The sequence below is a fragment of the Dendroctonus ponderosae genome, unplaced genomic scaffold (genome assembly GCF_020466585.1).
Source record: "Dendroctonus ponderosae isolate FM_Combo_2020 unplaced genomic scaffold, Dpon_F_20191213v2 Dpon_F_20191213_3, whole genome shotgun sequence".
In the NCBI taxonomy this organism is placed as follows: domain Eukaryota; kingdom Metazoa; phylum Arthropoda; class Insecta; order Coleoptera; family Curculionidae; genus Dendroctonus; species Dendroctonus ponderosae.
In genome coordinates this window covers 1,905,616-1,920,274 of record NW_026018508.1, presented here as the reverse complement: position 1 = coordinate 1,920,274, position 14,659 = coordinate 1,905,616, and the positions used below count along the sequence as shown (strand labels likewise).

The following is a 14,659-nucleotide window of genomic DNA, read 5'->3' as shown; positions in this document are numbered from 1 at the left end:
AAATTTTCGTAATTTGAAGCAAAGATCGTAATTTTTCTTTTTGAATGCTTAAGTATTCCAATATGCTACCAATTAAACATAGAACAATTTCAAAAGAATGCTTAACAACAAAGTTGAAATTGGATCTTCAGCTGTTAATATCTTCTAGAAATTTTTGAAAAAAAAAATTTCTATATTTTTCTCGTACTCCGCAAGGGAGCGTCTATCACCCCTTAAAAGGAATGACGCCAATTGTGAATCACCCTGTTGAGGGGAGCATGGCGACAACTATAAAGCTGTTTGCACGGGTTCAAATTTGACTCGAACTGCATTTCACACCGTGATGCAAAGTATATATATAATTTTTGTGAGATTAGATTTGACGACTTTTCGTCCTAAAGTGCTGTTCAATACGAAGTTCATTTACATCTGATCTTATAGTGTAACAGAAAGTAACACAATAACAAGAAAACAAGCTTGATGCCGATAATTAGAAAACCCGGGAATTCTACTCACCGTCATAATATTCATCGTCCTCTTCTTGGAAGTGATGATGTCTCATGGAAACATCGTCACCATCGCCCGGTCTATGTAGTTGTGGGATTAAATTGAGCCAGAGCGACATTTTATGTCCTCTGTAATGATTTTTTATTTCGGGCCGACTGCCTGGAAAAATAGATATACATTTTTAAAAGTTTAATAATAACAGCTTTATTTATGCAGCTATGTGTTGGAGAAAAATAAAATTAACACGTCTTTCTTAACTATAGCTTGAAAAAGTGCACTTATTTAGACATAGTTCACTACATCTCTCAATTTGTGCAGGTAAATTATTTCGAATTACTGAGTTTCTTGTTGTAGCCTCTGTACAGGATATTCAGAAAGACATTATGAGCTTCTAATTGGCGGATGATAAGTTATGGTTCATGTCAAACCTTATTGAAGAACATATTATACATTCTGAATGAATAAATTTAAAACTATAACTGTTTGTGTAAAACAAATGGGCGGATGTTTCTGATCACAAGCGAACGTATGGTGATTGCAATTGAAATTTCTCTATCGAGGGTTCGGAAAAGTGAAGGAATATGCATTCGGTCAAATTATGACATACTTAGATAGCTTAAAAATGTATCATTTGAAGTCTACTTGCAAAATAAAGAATCAACCAGATGATTGGAAAAATAATCTTTCCTGTTTAAAAAATTTGAAGAAATATGTTCAAAACAGCAGATTATTTTAATTATTTTTGATTATGTTCAGAATCAAATTTTGGAAAGTTTTCTCAAATTACGTAGCTTCGTAATTATTTTATTACATGTTATTTTTAAATTTTTCATTAAAAATGGACAATGATGATGACAGTAGAAATAATGATGATATATAATGGTTTCCAATCATAAAAACATAATTCTTAACTTGGTTAACTTAAAATAAAATATGCTAAAATCAAAAACAAAACATAGGTCAGAAGTAACTGCTTAAAGAACAAAACAATTGATAAGAAACTAGAATGATTAAAGAAAATATACGGTTTATATGTGAAAATGTTTAAAAATCTCATTTTAATTTAAAAATGAATTAACATATTTTTTGCAGGTGCTTTTTACCGAGTCTAGTTCTTCGCTCGTTTATGATAACATTAAATAATCGACAATGACAACAAACAGAAATGCGTGTATGGAAAACCTGGACGGAGTATTCCTCAAGTTAATTTTGGTACCACCAAAAAATAATTTAAAAAAAATGTCGACCTTACAACGTCTATTACTGTTCAAATAACTTTCATTTCACCTCTGACTGAATTTATATTTAAAAGTGGCCAGCTTGATTAAATGCAGGTGCACATTCTGCTTAAAACGTATGTTATTGTAAATTTTAACTGTGATGGAATTTATGTCTTAGACTCTTAGTTTGCTCATGGCTCATATGTAAGTGTACATTCTGCTTAGCTTGCTGGTAGTGGGCATATAACTCCCGAGTTAAATTCTTGTGAGGAATCCTTTTTTAAAGATTTATTACAGAATGTCAGAAAACTAAATACTTATAGACTAAAAATGCTGAATCATGGATAGATCATGGCAGCAACTAAACAAATTTTCGCTGCTCTGAACGACTATAGTTCCTGGAGAACTGAACAGTAATTCTTATAAACGAAAAGTGATAAACACAATCATCAAGGTAACGCCCAACCACATACAACATATTTTCCGTTGACAAATGGTTACTGAAACTGCTGGAACTGCATAGAGCGCTAGACGGTGCCGCATCGGTTTTGCGCTGACACGAAGCACTTTTTCAGGTTTATGAGACGGTCTTGGACATTATTTATTTCAGACAAATTTTACAATTTCTTACTGCTAACTTATATACGAGTCTTAATTCTAACATCTTTAGAAAATGAGACGGTTCCAAACACAACCGTTTAAATAGGCAAACTGCTGCAGCTGGTGCGAAGCGCGCACCACTGTTTCGGTTTTATGAGACGGTTCCAAAAACAACCGTTTAAATCAGCAAACTGCTGCATCTGAACTTGGGTTTTAACGAAACAGCAAAGGAAGAAGTCGAGTGAGATCAAAACTGGCGATCGTGCCGGCCAGGAAACTTTAATATAAGTTCCGATCGATTGTGCATTGTGCTCACGAGCTTCATCTTGTGGAGTCCAGCAATTTTGTACACTTTCTCGTGGTAGAATATCTAAATGCCCTAATTGAATTTCCGAAAAGTTAAGGTACCGTTCTGTGGTTAAAGTATGATGGTAAATAAATAGCCCCAATATTCAAATTTTCCTTCGTTTGTTGTTTTGTGAATTGTTTCCTGGCATAATGAGAAATTCTCATTATACAGTCTCTTTTTTTGCAATTTAGGAGGGGGTATCGCTTCGATGACTCACCCTGTATAGGGCAAATGCTTTTCGTTTGTGAAGAAAACCCGAGCTCATAACTTGGGAGAGTCAGTACAGTATTTCAGTAGACAAATATGCCGATTTTTCTGGGTATTTGGAACACAGAAATGCTTTTTGGTATATAAAATAGATCCCATAATAAAATAACTAAATAATGCATACTTTTTCCTTTCTCTCTTGTAGCCGTTACTCATTCAAATGGGTTTATAGCATTCCAATTCACACTTGTCGATTTGCATAAATATTTCGAAAGGCTCCAACCAGCTTAATGGGGAAAATTTAGTATTCAATAGAAATATCTTCCACAAATTCTCAACCCTTATTTTGATCCTGAGGCCAAAATTATCCAGGTTTCTGACTTTCGTACAGACGCAGGAAGCATATAAATGGATGAGGTGCTAAAGCAATAAATGTCGTGGATGTAGGATTCAGAGATAATATTTCTATGACCGATAATATTTCGGTTAAGCTAACACAGAGGGTGAAACACGTGAATTTTGTTAATTAACTTTAGACTAAGCTTTAATTTAAAATTTAATCCTTCATTTAGTGTCGTCTTTATGAACTCCTTTTCACTATTGTTCCCCGAGTTCAAGTTTAGACCATGTTATTTTCATTGACCCTTGGACTCTATTATGTGAAATTTTCCCCAACCCAATATGTTTCGTTTTACTGTCATGATTTGTCCCATATTTTCGTTGGTAACTCTTTTCATTCTTGAACCACTCGGCACCTTTCTTAAAAAATCTATTTATTTTTTTACAGATATTGCAGTTTTAACATTTATTCTGATAAGTCGACTGTTATATCGATCGACTGATTCAGATACTGAAGAACATAAACTAGAGACCAACCATCCAAAATTTTGATCTGCAAATATAGTTGTTAAACTCCCTAGACACCCTTAAAGATAAATAGTTTATTTCTATTAAACAAGGCGCTGATTTTTATAATTTATTTATTTATATAATTTTTGGCTTCTTTCATTTACATATTTTTCAATTAAAAAGTCCAACTCACAAGATTCTGAGGGAAATATTATGGATTGTTCCATTATTTTACCCAGAAAATTTGTTTTATTTGGCTGGTTTACCCATTCTACCAACAATTATCTATATAAATTCGCGTGACTCCAATTCACATCCTGAATTGCAATGTACTTTATCCGGCAAACTATACTGGAAATATTACCAAATTGAAAATGATTGGCCATGTTAAGAGCGTAATGTGATTAAGGGGTTTTAAGGCTTATTGCAAGTCAAAGCTTACTAGTATTTATAATATATCAAAAAGAAGCTTCACATGATTTTAATGGTTTGTCCTCAAAATACTCTTATGAATAATCGTTTTTTCTTGAACGATTTGGGCAATACCTGCTTTTAAATAATTTGGGACACTTTAAGAAACGTTACACTATATACTGAAAACAATTTTTAGAATTAATTATTCGGTTTGAAGCAGTATTCTGGATTCATTATATATTTTTCCAAGCATGGAAAGTCATAATTTTCGTCCAAAATATTTTACAGAATGCCCATAACTTCACAAATAAAATACTCTTGCAGTCGGTTTCGAATATTGCGACCTTTAGACCCTAAGTCTGTAACTATCATGACGAGTAAAATAATCGGAGGAAATATAGGATATGAAAAAACAGACGTGAAAAGAAAGGTATTCTGCATCTCACTTTCATTCATTTTCTATATCTACATCATACAGGTTGATTAACAACCTTATGGACAAAGAGCAGGGGCGTGTAAAGGCCATCAAAACAAGTCGACTTGCCATTTAAGTTTTTTGTCTCAGACCCATAGTTAACGAGATACAGGGTGTTAAACTTTTAAAAAAACATTGACATTTTCTCTTTTATTCATACAGTTTATAAGATATTATAAATATAAGCTCAAATTTTTTATGTGTAATTATTTTAACGTTTATTTTTTAACGTATTTTAATCTGGCAGTTTGTATGTATTAAGAAATATACCTTCGATCCTTGATTTGACTCGAGTTAGTTACGAGCCCATATATTCTAAGAGGAGACTGAAAAAAATATTTTTTTATAAGAATTTAGACATTTTTCATGTGAACATCCCAGCGAAACACACAAACTTATGGTTACTATCAGCTTTGAGACCCTTCTAACAAAAAACGTTAGTAGCTTTAATGCTTGATGTTAAAAAATAAGCAGTTGTTGAAGGCAATTTAATAAAAAAAGTAAAGGTTAGTGAAATTGTCTAGTCTACTGTTAAATACAAACAATAATTCCTTATAATAAATGCTTATTATCATCTATCATATATATTATCGTCTTATATTAACAATTTCACAATAATTTAACTTCTAACAGAACCCATTTCTCATCGTTGCTGAATTTATTATAATTACTTTGAAATTCAATTTATTAATCGTAAAAGAACGGTAACAAAAATAAAGACGTTTTAAGCAAACCATAGAAAAGATCTGCTATTGCGTAATTATTCACTTCTCAAACTTTTCCAATTTTACTAAGTAGCGGCATAAATTATGAATTAGAACTTGCTCGTAGTTTTCATATTTTAACGAGACAGCCGCACTTTATAAATACATTAAAATGTCATGCAAATATTATTATCCGAAAGTTGTCAGTTTAAGCGGCGTTACATTACAACTCTCGCTAAATTTCTTGGAATTATTGAGCAAAGAAAATAAATAAATGTTTATAACAAGGACCGTTTTTGACTAACATATTCAAAGCTTGAGATATTGCATATTCTTTCCTAGTATAAAACATTTGTTATCGTAAAACTTTTGTTTTCTCGAGTTCCAGATTTTCATAAATGCCTTTGTTTTTTCCAATTTGTAGAGATCGAAAGCATATTCCGAGGGTATTGGAATAAAAAAAACATGAATAGTGAGAATGAATTCAACTCTGCTTTACCCTTAAGATGAATGTGAACATTTTTAAGACAAAGTAATTTTTTGTATGTTCTTATTTACAATGAGTAATAGAATATGCAAAGGTATGTCATATCAAATCAATCCTGAAAGTTATGTAGAAATAACCATCCGTTTAGATTCCCGTTTATTATTTTTTGCCGTGTTTTGACACTGGATTGGGCTGGGGGGGCAGTTCGAATAGTAAATAAACATGAATATGAAACAATATTGTCAAGTTTTAGAGTACTTAAATCATTACGCATGGAGATAATTATATCTATGTATGCCAAGTACATTTTTTCTGTTGGTAGCTCATGCATCAACGAATTCCGTTGAGCAGTTTAATACTGCTATTAAAGCGCACGTATTGATATCTCAATATGCAATAATTCTCAGGATTGTCATCCATATTAAAGCTACGACAACTAAATTGTATAATGGAGGAGCACTTTCCAACTGCCGTGATTCATTAACCAGATTACTGCAGTGCCTTTAGGAGCGATTTTATTAGCTTCGTTTCGATTCCGGGATTTCAAGAATTTCTATAAATGGCAAAGACGACTTGATCTATTTAAAGCTGAATATTCCGATTTTGCTTTGAAAGGCAGAGCATAGCTCCATATTTTCATCAAAAATGTTTAGATATTTAGAGTTAACGAAGAAGAGCGTCAGGATATTCGAATGCTTTAAAATTTTTGCAATAATTGCACTAGCTGCAGTTAACGAGAGTCGATTAATTATATTGAATTGATAGCAGGACAACTAAGAATTTTTATATGCGAATGTGTGTGTATGCAACTAAAATTCATATTCTGCGGAATCATTGCTTTAATTGGGTATATCCACTGATTGAGCTGGCGTTTTAATACGTTTCGAATTTACTCAGAAGCTATAAGAACATTGCAAAGTTGAGCTAATGCATAATAAAACTAAAGCATTTATTAACCACCTACATTTATTCGTATTGCTTGAAACGCTGTAATAATGTCCCTCTACATTCGAAATGCTTTTAATAAAATCCTTTTGGGAGCAAGTTTCAGCAGTTTTGCTCCCAATAGCTCAATTAAATCTTAGTTAAGTGCGCTGTTAGAATTATTTGAAGAAGAAACGTTCTACTCGAGTAAGCATACTTGGGCTTTGTTATAATAATGGCTTAAAGTTATAACTTGGAATAAAAGCAAACCGTCATTGGCTCTTAGCTTAAATAGTCGATATCCTTAGTCCTTTATGTCCCAAAGAGTTACTCTACGCTGTCTAAAGAAATTGAAGGAATTAAATTAGTTTTAAAACTAGAGTTCTTGAACAATAACGTTCGGTAAACAGCATTAAATGCAACCGTGTTTTAAGTTGCAAATATTGTACTAGAAGGTTTGCATTTTAAATATATAAGTTTGAGTTGATGATCGAGTGAAATGTTATATTAGACCTAGTTATTTTACTTACCCATTTCCAAATAAAACTGATTTATCGTGTCGTAAGATTCCCAATAAGGCAATGTAGGTATTTCGTTCTCGTTTTGTGGTGGACTTTTCTGACCTGCAGCAGGAGTGTTTGGTACGGCTCCACCATTGGGATCTCTGTAAAAATTATACTTTAATTATAAAAAATACATACTAAAAATCTATCTCAATTTTTTCAACACCAAATTATCCCGATTTGTTTGAGTTGAGTTTAAGAATAATTGATTGGCTTTAATCGTTTTGGTCTTGCCAACACTGACTAAATGTGTCTTGATTTAAGTCTTGCTCGGGAACATGGATTGGCATTCAATCTTATATCTCACGTCCTGTAGTACTTTTTCGGTGTTTATACCAAAGATATTAATAAATAAGCAAAGCTAGTCATTCATAAATCCCTATTTGTTTGGGAGTAACACAAAATTCTACCGATCTGCGATTTATCAATGAAAAAGACGTGGTAATGATGAAAGTACTAAAAGTAGGCTCCGATCGATATATTGACAAACAGTAGAATTAATCCGAAAACCAACTCTCGCCTAGCCGCTACCTAAATGCGTAGTAAATAACTATTAATTAATTTGGTCTAAGCACGAAGTGTTCTTTGATTTTCTGACCTTTATCTCTACATCATATGTTTGAAATTAAAAATGATATAACAGTAACGCAAATTTTTAAGCATTTGGCTTCAATTCAATGGGGCTCGAATATGACTCTTGGCTTATATATTCAAAGCAACTTACGACACTGGTCCCTATTTCTAATAGTGCGAAACAATTCAGATCAGGAAAATTCAGGACGATTTTCCTGCAACTTAAACTGGTTCTCACCATTTCTTTTAAGTGTAACAGTATATACATATCACGATGATCACTCATTATCCTCAAAAACACGAGAAATTGCCGTATTTACGAGCCCAACAAGTCCACTTCCCCTTACTATAATTTTACTATCACATAGTCCCCTTAGTCACAGTTTTGTCATGATGAATGTTTCATTATGTTTTTTTGTAATTTCCAGCTTAAATTATAATTTATTCTCCTTTTGCTATGCATTTGCAAAAAACTCGTAAGAAATTTTTCTCATGCCTAAAAATGTACACGTAACTATTTACAACACTCTAGCATCTGTGTAAAGAACTGCTCTGACATGACTATAAAATGTGTGTAAAAACCCTATGAACATTTTAACCCGCGAATAATTCTATAAATGAACAGTAAGTCAGGAAACCGGATCTATCGCTGATTGGGACTTTTTGTCTGTTCCATTCATGTTTAAAGACTAAGGACACCACTTAGAAGTTGATGAAGTATTTTAATGCGGTGTGCAGGTGCCTCATTCTGTTAAAACTGAACATGAACACATCAGCATTTAACTATCAGTCCAAAGTCGTTTACAGAACCATTTTGCGCTTAGCAATTACCCCTCAGGTCAACCATTAACCAACAGCCTTTTAATACATTATCAATTTAGCTTTCTTTAAGTCTTGACCGCTAAAAATCTGATTTTCACAAATTTTATTGATAGTCCATAAAACTCGACAACGTTTATTTTGATTTCAGTAGTAGAACAACCAATGGCTGCCCGAAAGGTTTTTAGAAATTTTTAAGTTTTCGCAAATCGGTCATCTTTATCATCAATCAGCCCATCGCAGTCCACTGCTGGACGTAGGCCTCCCGTGACTGCTTCTACATTTGTCGGTCTTGCGCTGCTTGCATCCAATTAGTATGGATATATTTAATATCATCGGATCATCTTGCAGGTGGGTCTTTGCGTGAGGCTGTATTTAGGCGTTGTATCATCATTTCTGCTTGGTCGATGCTATCTGCAATAATGACTATGTCGTCCACAAATCTGAGATGAGAGAGGTATTTCCCATTTATGTTAATGCCTAGGTGTTGCAGATCAATAGATTTAAACATGTATTCGAGTAAGTTAGTCAAAAGTCGTGCGGAGATTGTATTCCCATGTCGAACACCTCTGGCTATTGCAAATCTTCCCGTATCGTTGTGGAGTCGGACAGATGCTGTGGCATTTTTGTACATGTGTCTGATGATTTTGGTATATCGGTGACCTACACGGCAATCAGCTAGTGATTTTAGGATTTCGTGTTGCCCCACAGAATCAAACGCCTTCTCATAATCTACGAACATTAGGAGGAGTGGCTTGTTATAATTTTCTTTATCATTTTCTCTATAAGGTTTTTTGGGCTTGAAGGTGGTCATTTGTGATCTAAATCCGGATAATTCTCTTGATTGGTATGATTTTCGCTTAATAGTGATTCTCTTCGTGATAATTTATGTGAACAGCTTAAATATATGTGACAGCAGGCTGATTGGTAGGTCGTTTTCAAGGTCGGTAATGTCTCCTTTTTTATGCAGGATGATGATTGTTGCTTTGTCCCATTATGAGGGCGTCAAGAGACATTCGGTGAAGACCACTTTGAGAAGACAATGTACTCCAACTTGAGAACTTGTATCCTCCCAGTTTGATTGAACTGTGTATGTTTCTTCAGCCTGTTGAGATTTTCTGCCTAAGTAATTTTAAGCTTTTGTTTGTCTCAATCGTTCTAGCCACCATATTCGTTTTAAATGTTCTGACGTCACTTCGTATGCCTTTCGAGATGTCTTTTCCTCGTCCCGTCGAGATCCTCAACTTTCTCAGGTCCGCACAGCTTTGTCCATATTTGCTTTTGAGCATTTATGAGTTTATCATCATGAAATTATTTTCGAATTATATGCATATTCCTATATTTAATTCCATTCATTCCTCCATTAGTTTTTTGGTGTTTTTGCTTAGTTCCTCTCTCGTTTGTTTATTACACTGTTTCTGTTCTGCCTGTTTTATTGCATTTGTGATCGATGCGTTTAGATCATCTGTGTTGATACTTCTGTTAGTCGCCGTTTGCTTTGCGTAAGAGTTATGCAAGCAGTTTTCTATTTATCCTGGATAAGAGTCGATGTTGTCGGGAGGTGTTAGTTGTTCACCGCTATTGTTTACAGAAACTTTTGTTTGGATCATTCTATGGTGGCTTCCTATGGCGAGCCTGTTCAGGCTGCTACGTTGTGAACTCTTTCTTATCTGTTTGTTATGATATAGTCTATCTCGTTCCTATCCATTTCCATTGTAGTATTTTGTCACAGAAAGAGTTCATTGAATAGATACAATTTTCTCGCAAGAAGCTGAGCAGTCGGCTTCCTCTCTGGTTACTTTCATCAAAGCCATGGGTGCCTAGTGAAGTTTTGGCTTCATCTTGTTTCCTTCCGAGTTTGGCATTGAAGTTGCCTATCAGTACAGTGTGATAGCTAGGTAGTATAGTTACTTAGTATTTTATTCCAATGTTTCATTGATGTTGTCATAGAAGGCATCCAGATCTTCTTCTGATGATGTTGACGTGTGGGCATACACCTGTATGATTTTCATATGGTGCCCAGTTTTAACGTTGTGTACATTACTCTCGGACTTATCATTTTAATTTCTATGAGATTTATCAGGCATCGATGTGGCAAGTTTTCAGTGTTATCTAGCTTTCTCCTCTTCTTCGAACTTGACTCAAGCCTACGATGTTCCATTTTAACTTATTAAGCGCTGTTTCTAGTTTAATTACTTTTGATCCGACAATAGGGTTCGTACGTTGTAAGACGCGATGTATAGTGTTCGTCTTCGCATATAGTCTAGTTTACTCCAGATATCCTTTGCACCCTCCGCTCGAGTCCTTGCCTGACCGCTGTCATCAGGGTATTTAGCTGTTTGTCCCTACCACGCTGGCTATTTTGAGATGATAGGGGGAAGGATGATAGAGGTGTGTATGAAATAGAGGGAGACCCCTAGCCCTCTAGTGCTCTGATAGCGCTGGAGTCGGAAGACTAAGAGTTGATCAAGAAAGATCTAAAAGGAAAGGTAAAAGAGATAGAGAAGTCTCTAGAAGAGAAAAGGAGATAGAACATTATTTACTAAAATTTTATTAAAATATCATGCATTTGTAAAATCCTCACAATTAGTTTTCTGGAATTTGAAATGTGCTTAAATGTGTGTGCTTGCAAAATAGAAGCGCATAGCAAAATGTAATACTCAGTAGTGTGCATACTTAATTAGTTATTTATTTAACTTAACTTTAAACTCAAATCAAAATCATTAATTTTTTTTGCAAGTTAGTAAAATACAAACCAACTTTCGTATTTTATTTCTTCTACACATTTGACAATCAAATCTGATTTTTGAATCTTTTACCTACAAAAAAAAACACCCTTTTCAAAATCCTGGGACAATTTCTTTTTGTGGTTGTTCATTAGTATAATCTTGCATAATCTTGCCTACGCTCTTGTACTACTCTTGGTACGTTTTGATCCAAAAAACGCCGTTCTAAAAGCTGCGCAGTAAGTTCAATTACCAAATTTTTTAAATATATTTTTCTTGTTACTGAATATTGTCTATTAATCGAAGCGTCAATTATCTGCTAATTTACGCCAGTCGTATTTAATTAGACATAAAAAATGGCAATCGGCCAACGACTGATGTTTCTTGCTACGTTAAAAATAGCAGATTACTTATCCAAATCGTCAACGCCGCCTTCAGTTCCATTGCACTCGTAATATGTAACTTTTTTCGTTAAATTAAATGTAACTTGGTTGCACTGTAATGGCATCATCATGGAGTACCGATGAAGCTAAAATTACATTTCCATATTTTTTCGAACATTGTTGCTCTATCTCTTTTAAAGTTCTGTGCTACGTTGGCAATGTATAGGTTCGTGTTATCAACAATGTTTCGTAGCATATGGTCAGTAAAAAAGTGACCAACACTGAAGCTGGTTGAGCGTTTTGCGCGTAATTTCTTCCTCCAGAACGCGAATGATAATATTTTATTGCATCGTTCTCTTGTTTTCTTTGCAAAATGTTTTCGCCACTTTGTTCTTTTGTTTTTTCAACAAAACATAGAGTTCTGAAAACTTTCCGGGGGGCATTATCTTCAAAATCTTCATCACCATGCTGCTCAGCCTGGTTGTCGGTACATTTTGTTTCAAAAAACAACACATTTCATCTTCGGAAGCCAGTTTTTCTTCCTCATTATCAGGTCCATCTACTGGATCTTGCTCTTCCCATAGTAGACGCAATTTTTCTTGCTCTTGTTCCCAACTATACATTTCTAAAGACGAAATAAAATGTAGTCAGCTCTTTGAAAATCACATTATGAGTATAAAAATTTAATAGTATTCAACAATATTATAATTTTTACTTACCTAAGTATAAACACAAAATATTGCAGGCCAGAAAAAGAAATATCATACTAGATGGTGCCAATTCTCACAGACCTTTATTGTTGTAACTTTGTAAAACTAACAGCTCTGCATGTAACTCTTGCTACGGTAATAGCATTGACCACATTAACAAGGTACATGATTTTACCAGAAATTATGACAAATGCTTGAGGCGTGCCGAACGATGTAAGACGGGCCGGGTCTCACAAACTTGGCGCCACTTCCGAAAGGTTAATATACTATTATCATAATTAATAGCAAAAATGTTATTAATTCGATATGTAATGTACGTATAGGCTCTTATTGTTCAATATTTTCTTTGAGTCAAAACAAAGAAATGTGAAGTTGAAATGTTATTCTACAATTTTTAATATTATATCTTATTTATTTCGATTCACTCTTGTACGATTGTAAAATACATAACTTCATAATTTTGTTATTAGGTAAAGCCTGAAATTAATACATTGTGTACAGACTAAAAGCTCTGCCTATCTCTATAATAACAATATTAGTAGTCAATATACACTGACTAATATTTCAATGAGTTAAATTATAAGCTAATAGAATGAACATAAAATCGTACAAATCGAGTTTAAATGCACACAAATCTGTCAGGAAATCTATATGATATAAAACAAAATAACAAAACAAACAAGTTTAAATAACCTCAACCTAGAAATGAGAAGTATCTCAGTTTTAAATTCAATTTCCGTAAGTTCAAAACCAATAATCAAGTATAGAAAACCTTTTATTGTTATACCCCACAATCATCTCGAGATATATTGCAGATTGCAGTTTTAACGCTATCGTTTTGTAATCTCAAGACATATCGCGTTTAACTAGGAATACTATAATACCTAAAACTCGACCAAAAGTAGAAAATAAGAACATTTTGCTCATTGTGCCCATTACCAAGAATTACAGTTTATGCTTACAAATTTTCTATATCGGTATGAAAAATGGCAATGTTTCTCATCTCCCGGCTAATAACTTTACGGAAGAAAAATGGTTCTATTGTATCTCTCAAAACAGTCTGCTATTTCCTTATTGGCAATTTTGCGAGTTTTGATTTTGCCTTGCTATACAGCGTGTTCCGAAAGCTCATGATCAAAAGGGTACTGCGATATTCCTTGGACCAAAAGAAGACGATCTTACCTAACTTTCATTAACAAAAAATGTCTGGCTCCTCTGCTATTACTGGCCTAAGTTCTTMAAAAAAKAATATCTTTKTTGAAATATMGSGAAAATGGTACGATGTATTTTAGTGAAACTCGGTCAAAATTTGTTCTTATGTAAGACTCATAWTTTGATGAAACAATCGAGTTCATCCGTTTTGGACAGGTGGTGAATTATTGAGTGTCGTGGTACAAAAACTACCAGAACGTTTTAGTTGGGGGAAGAAATCAACTAATTTTTTTAGGTTGATGGACTAATCATTTATTCACAATTTTGTGCTTTTTGTAGAATACATTAATTTACATTTAACATTAATACAAGATTTTACAAATAGTTCAATAGTATTTAATAAGAATTAGTGCAGCAACTAAAAAAAATCAGTTGATTCCAACTACCAAATAAAACGTTCTTAAAGTTTTGCACCACGACTCATAAATTGCTCACTTGCGCAAAATGAATGAACTCGGGTGTTTTATCAAAATATTARTCTTACATAGGAACCAATTTACAGCRAGTTTCCGATAATAAAAAAATTAATGTAGTGGAGGCGAACATTTTTTCCTTCATAAAAGTTAGGTCAKATSGTCTTCGTTTGAKCCAAAGATTGTCGTAGTASCCCTTTGATMATGTACTTACGGGACACCCTCTATGTCACGTCGCAGTGTTAATTGTGTGCACGCGGAAACCCATCAAAGATCAAATGAAAATAAGCACACAAGTAAGTGGCAGGGCTTCGGAACTCGAAGGATTTGCCAAATACAAGTAGTGGATAAAATATGAAACCGAAAGTCGTAAATTAACAGTCAAAGAGACAGAAAGAAACTACATAGTTGGCGCTGAAACCTACGATTTAGTACTTCACGAGGATATCTCAACAATCACCTGACATTTTTTGAGGGTATAGCCGTAAGATGAAAGTGTATGCTCTTTTTAATTGGCAGAGCTATTTGCAAATGGTCTTAAGGTT

At 33.9% G+C, this 14,659-nt stretch overlaps 1 protein-coding gene across 1 annotated transcript in view; it reads right to left on the bottom strand.

Moving 5' to 3' along the window:
- The window catches only part of LOC109546773 (neuroligin-3), a 45,277-nt gene that overhangs the window by 17,842 nt on the left and 12,776 nt on the right, over positions 1 to 14,659 (bottom strand). Inside the window, exons 2-3 of the mRNA XM_048664786.1 lie at positions 7,246 to 7,379; positions 496 to 645 (exon numbers count right to left, since the gene is read on the bottom strand). Of these exons, the coding sequence (XP_048520743.1) occupies positions 496 to 645; positions 7,246 to 7,249 (154 nt within the window). The 5' untranslated portion in view covers positions 7,250 to 7,379. The remainder of the gene's footprint in view (positions 1 to 495; positions 646 to 7,245; positions 7,380 to 14,659) is intronic.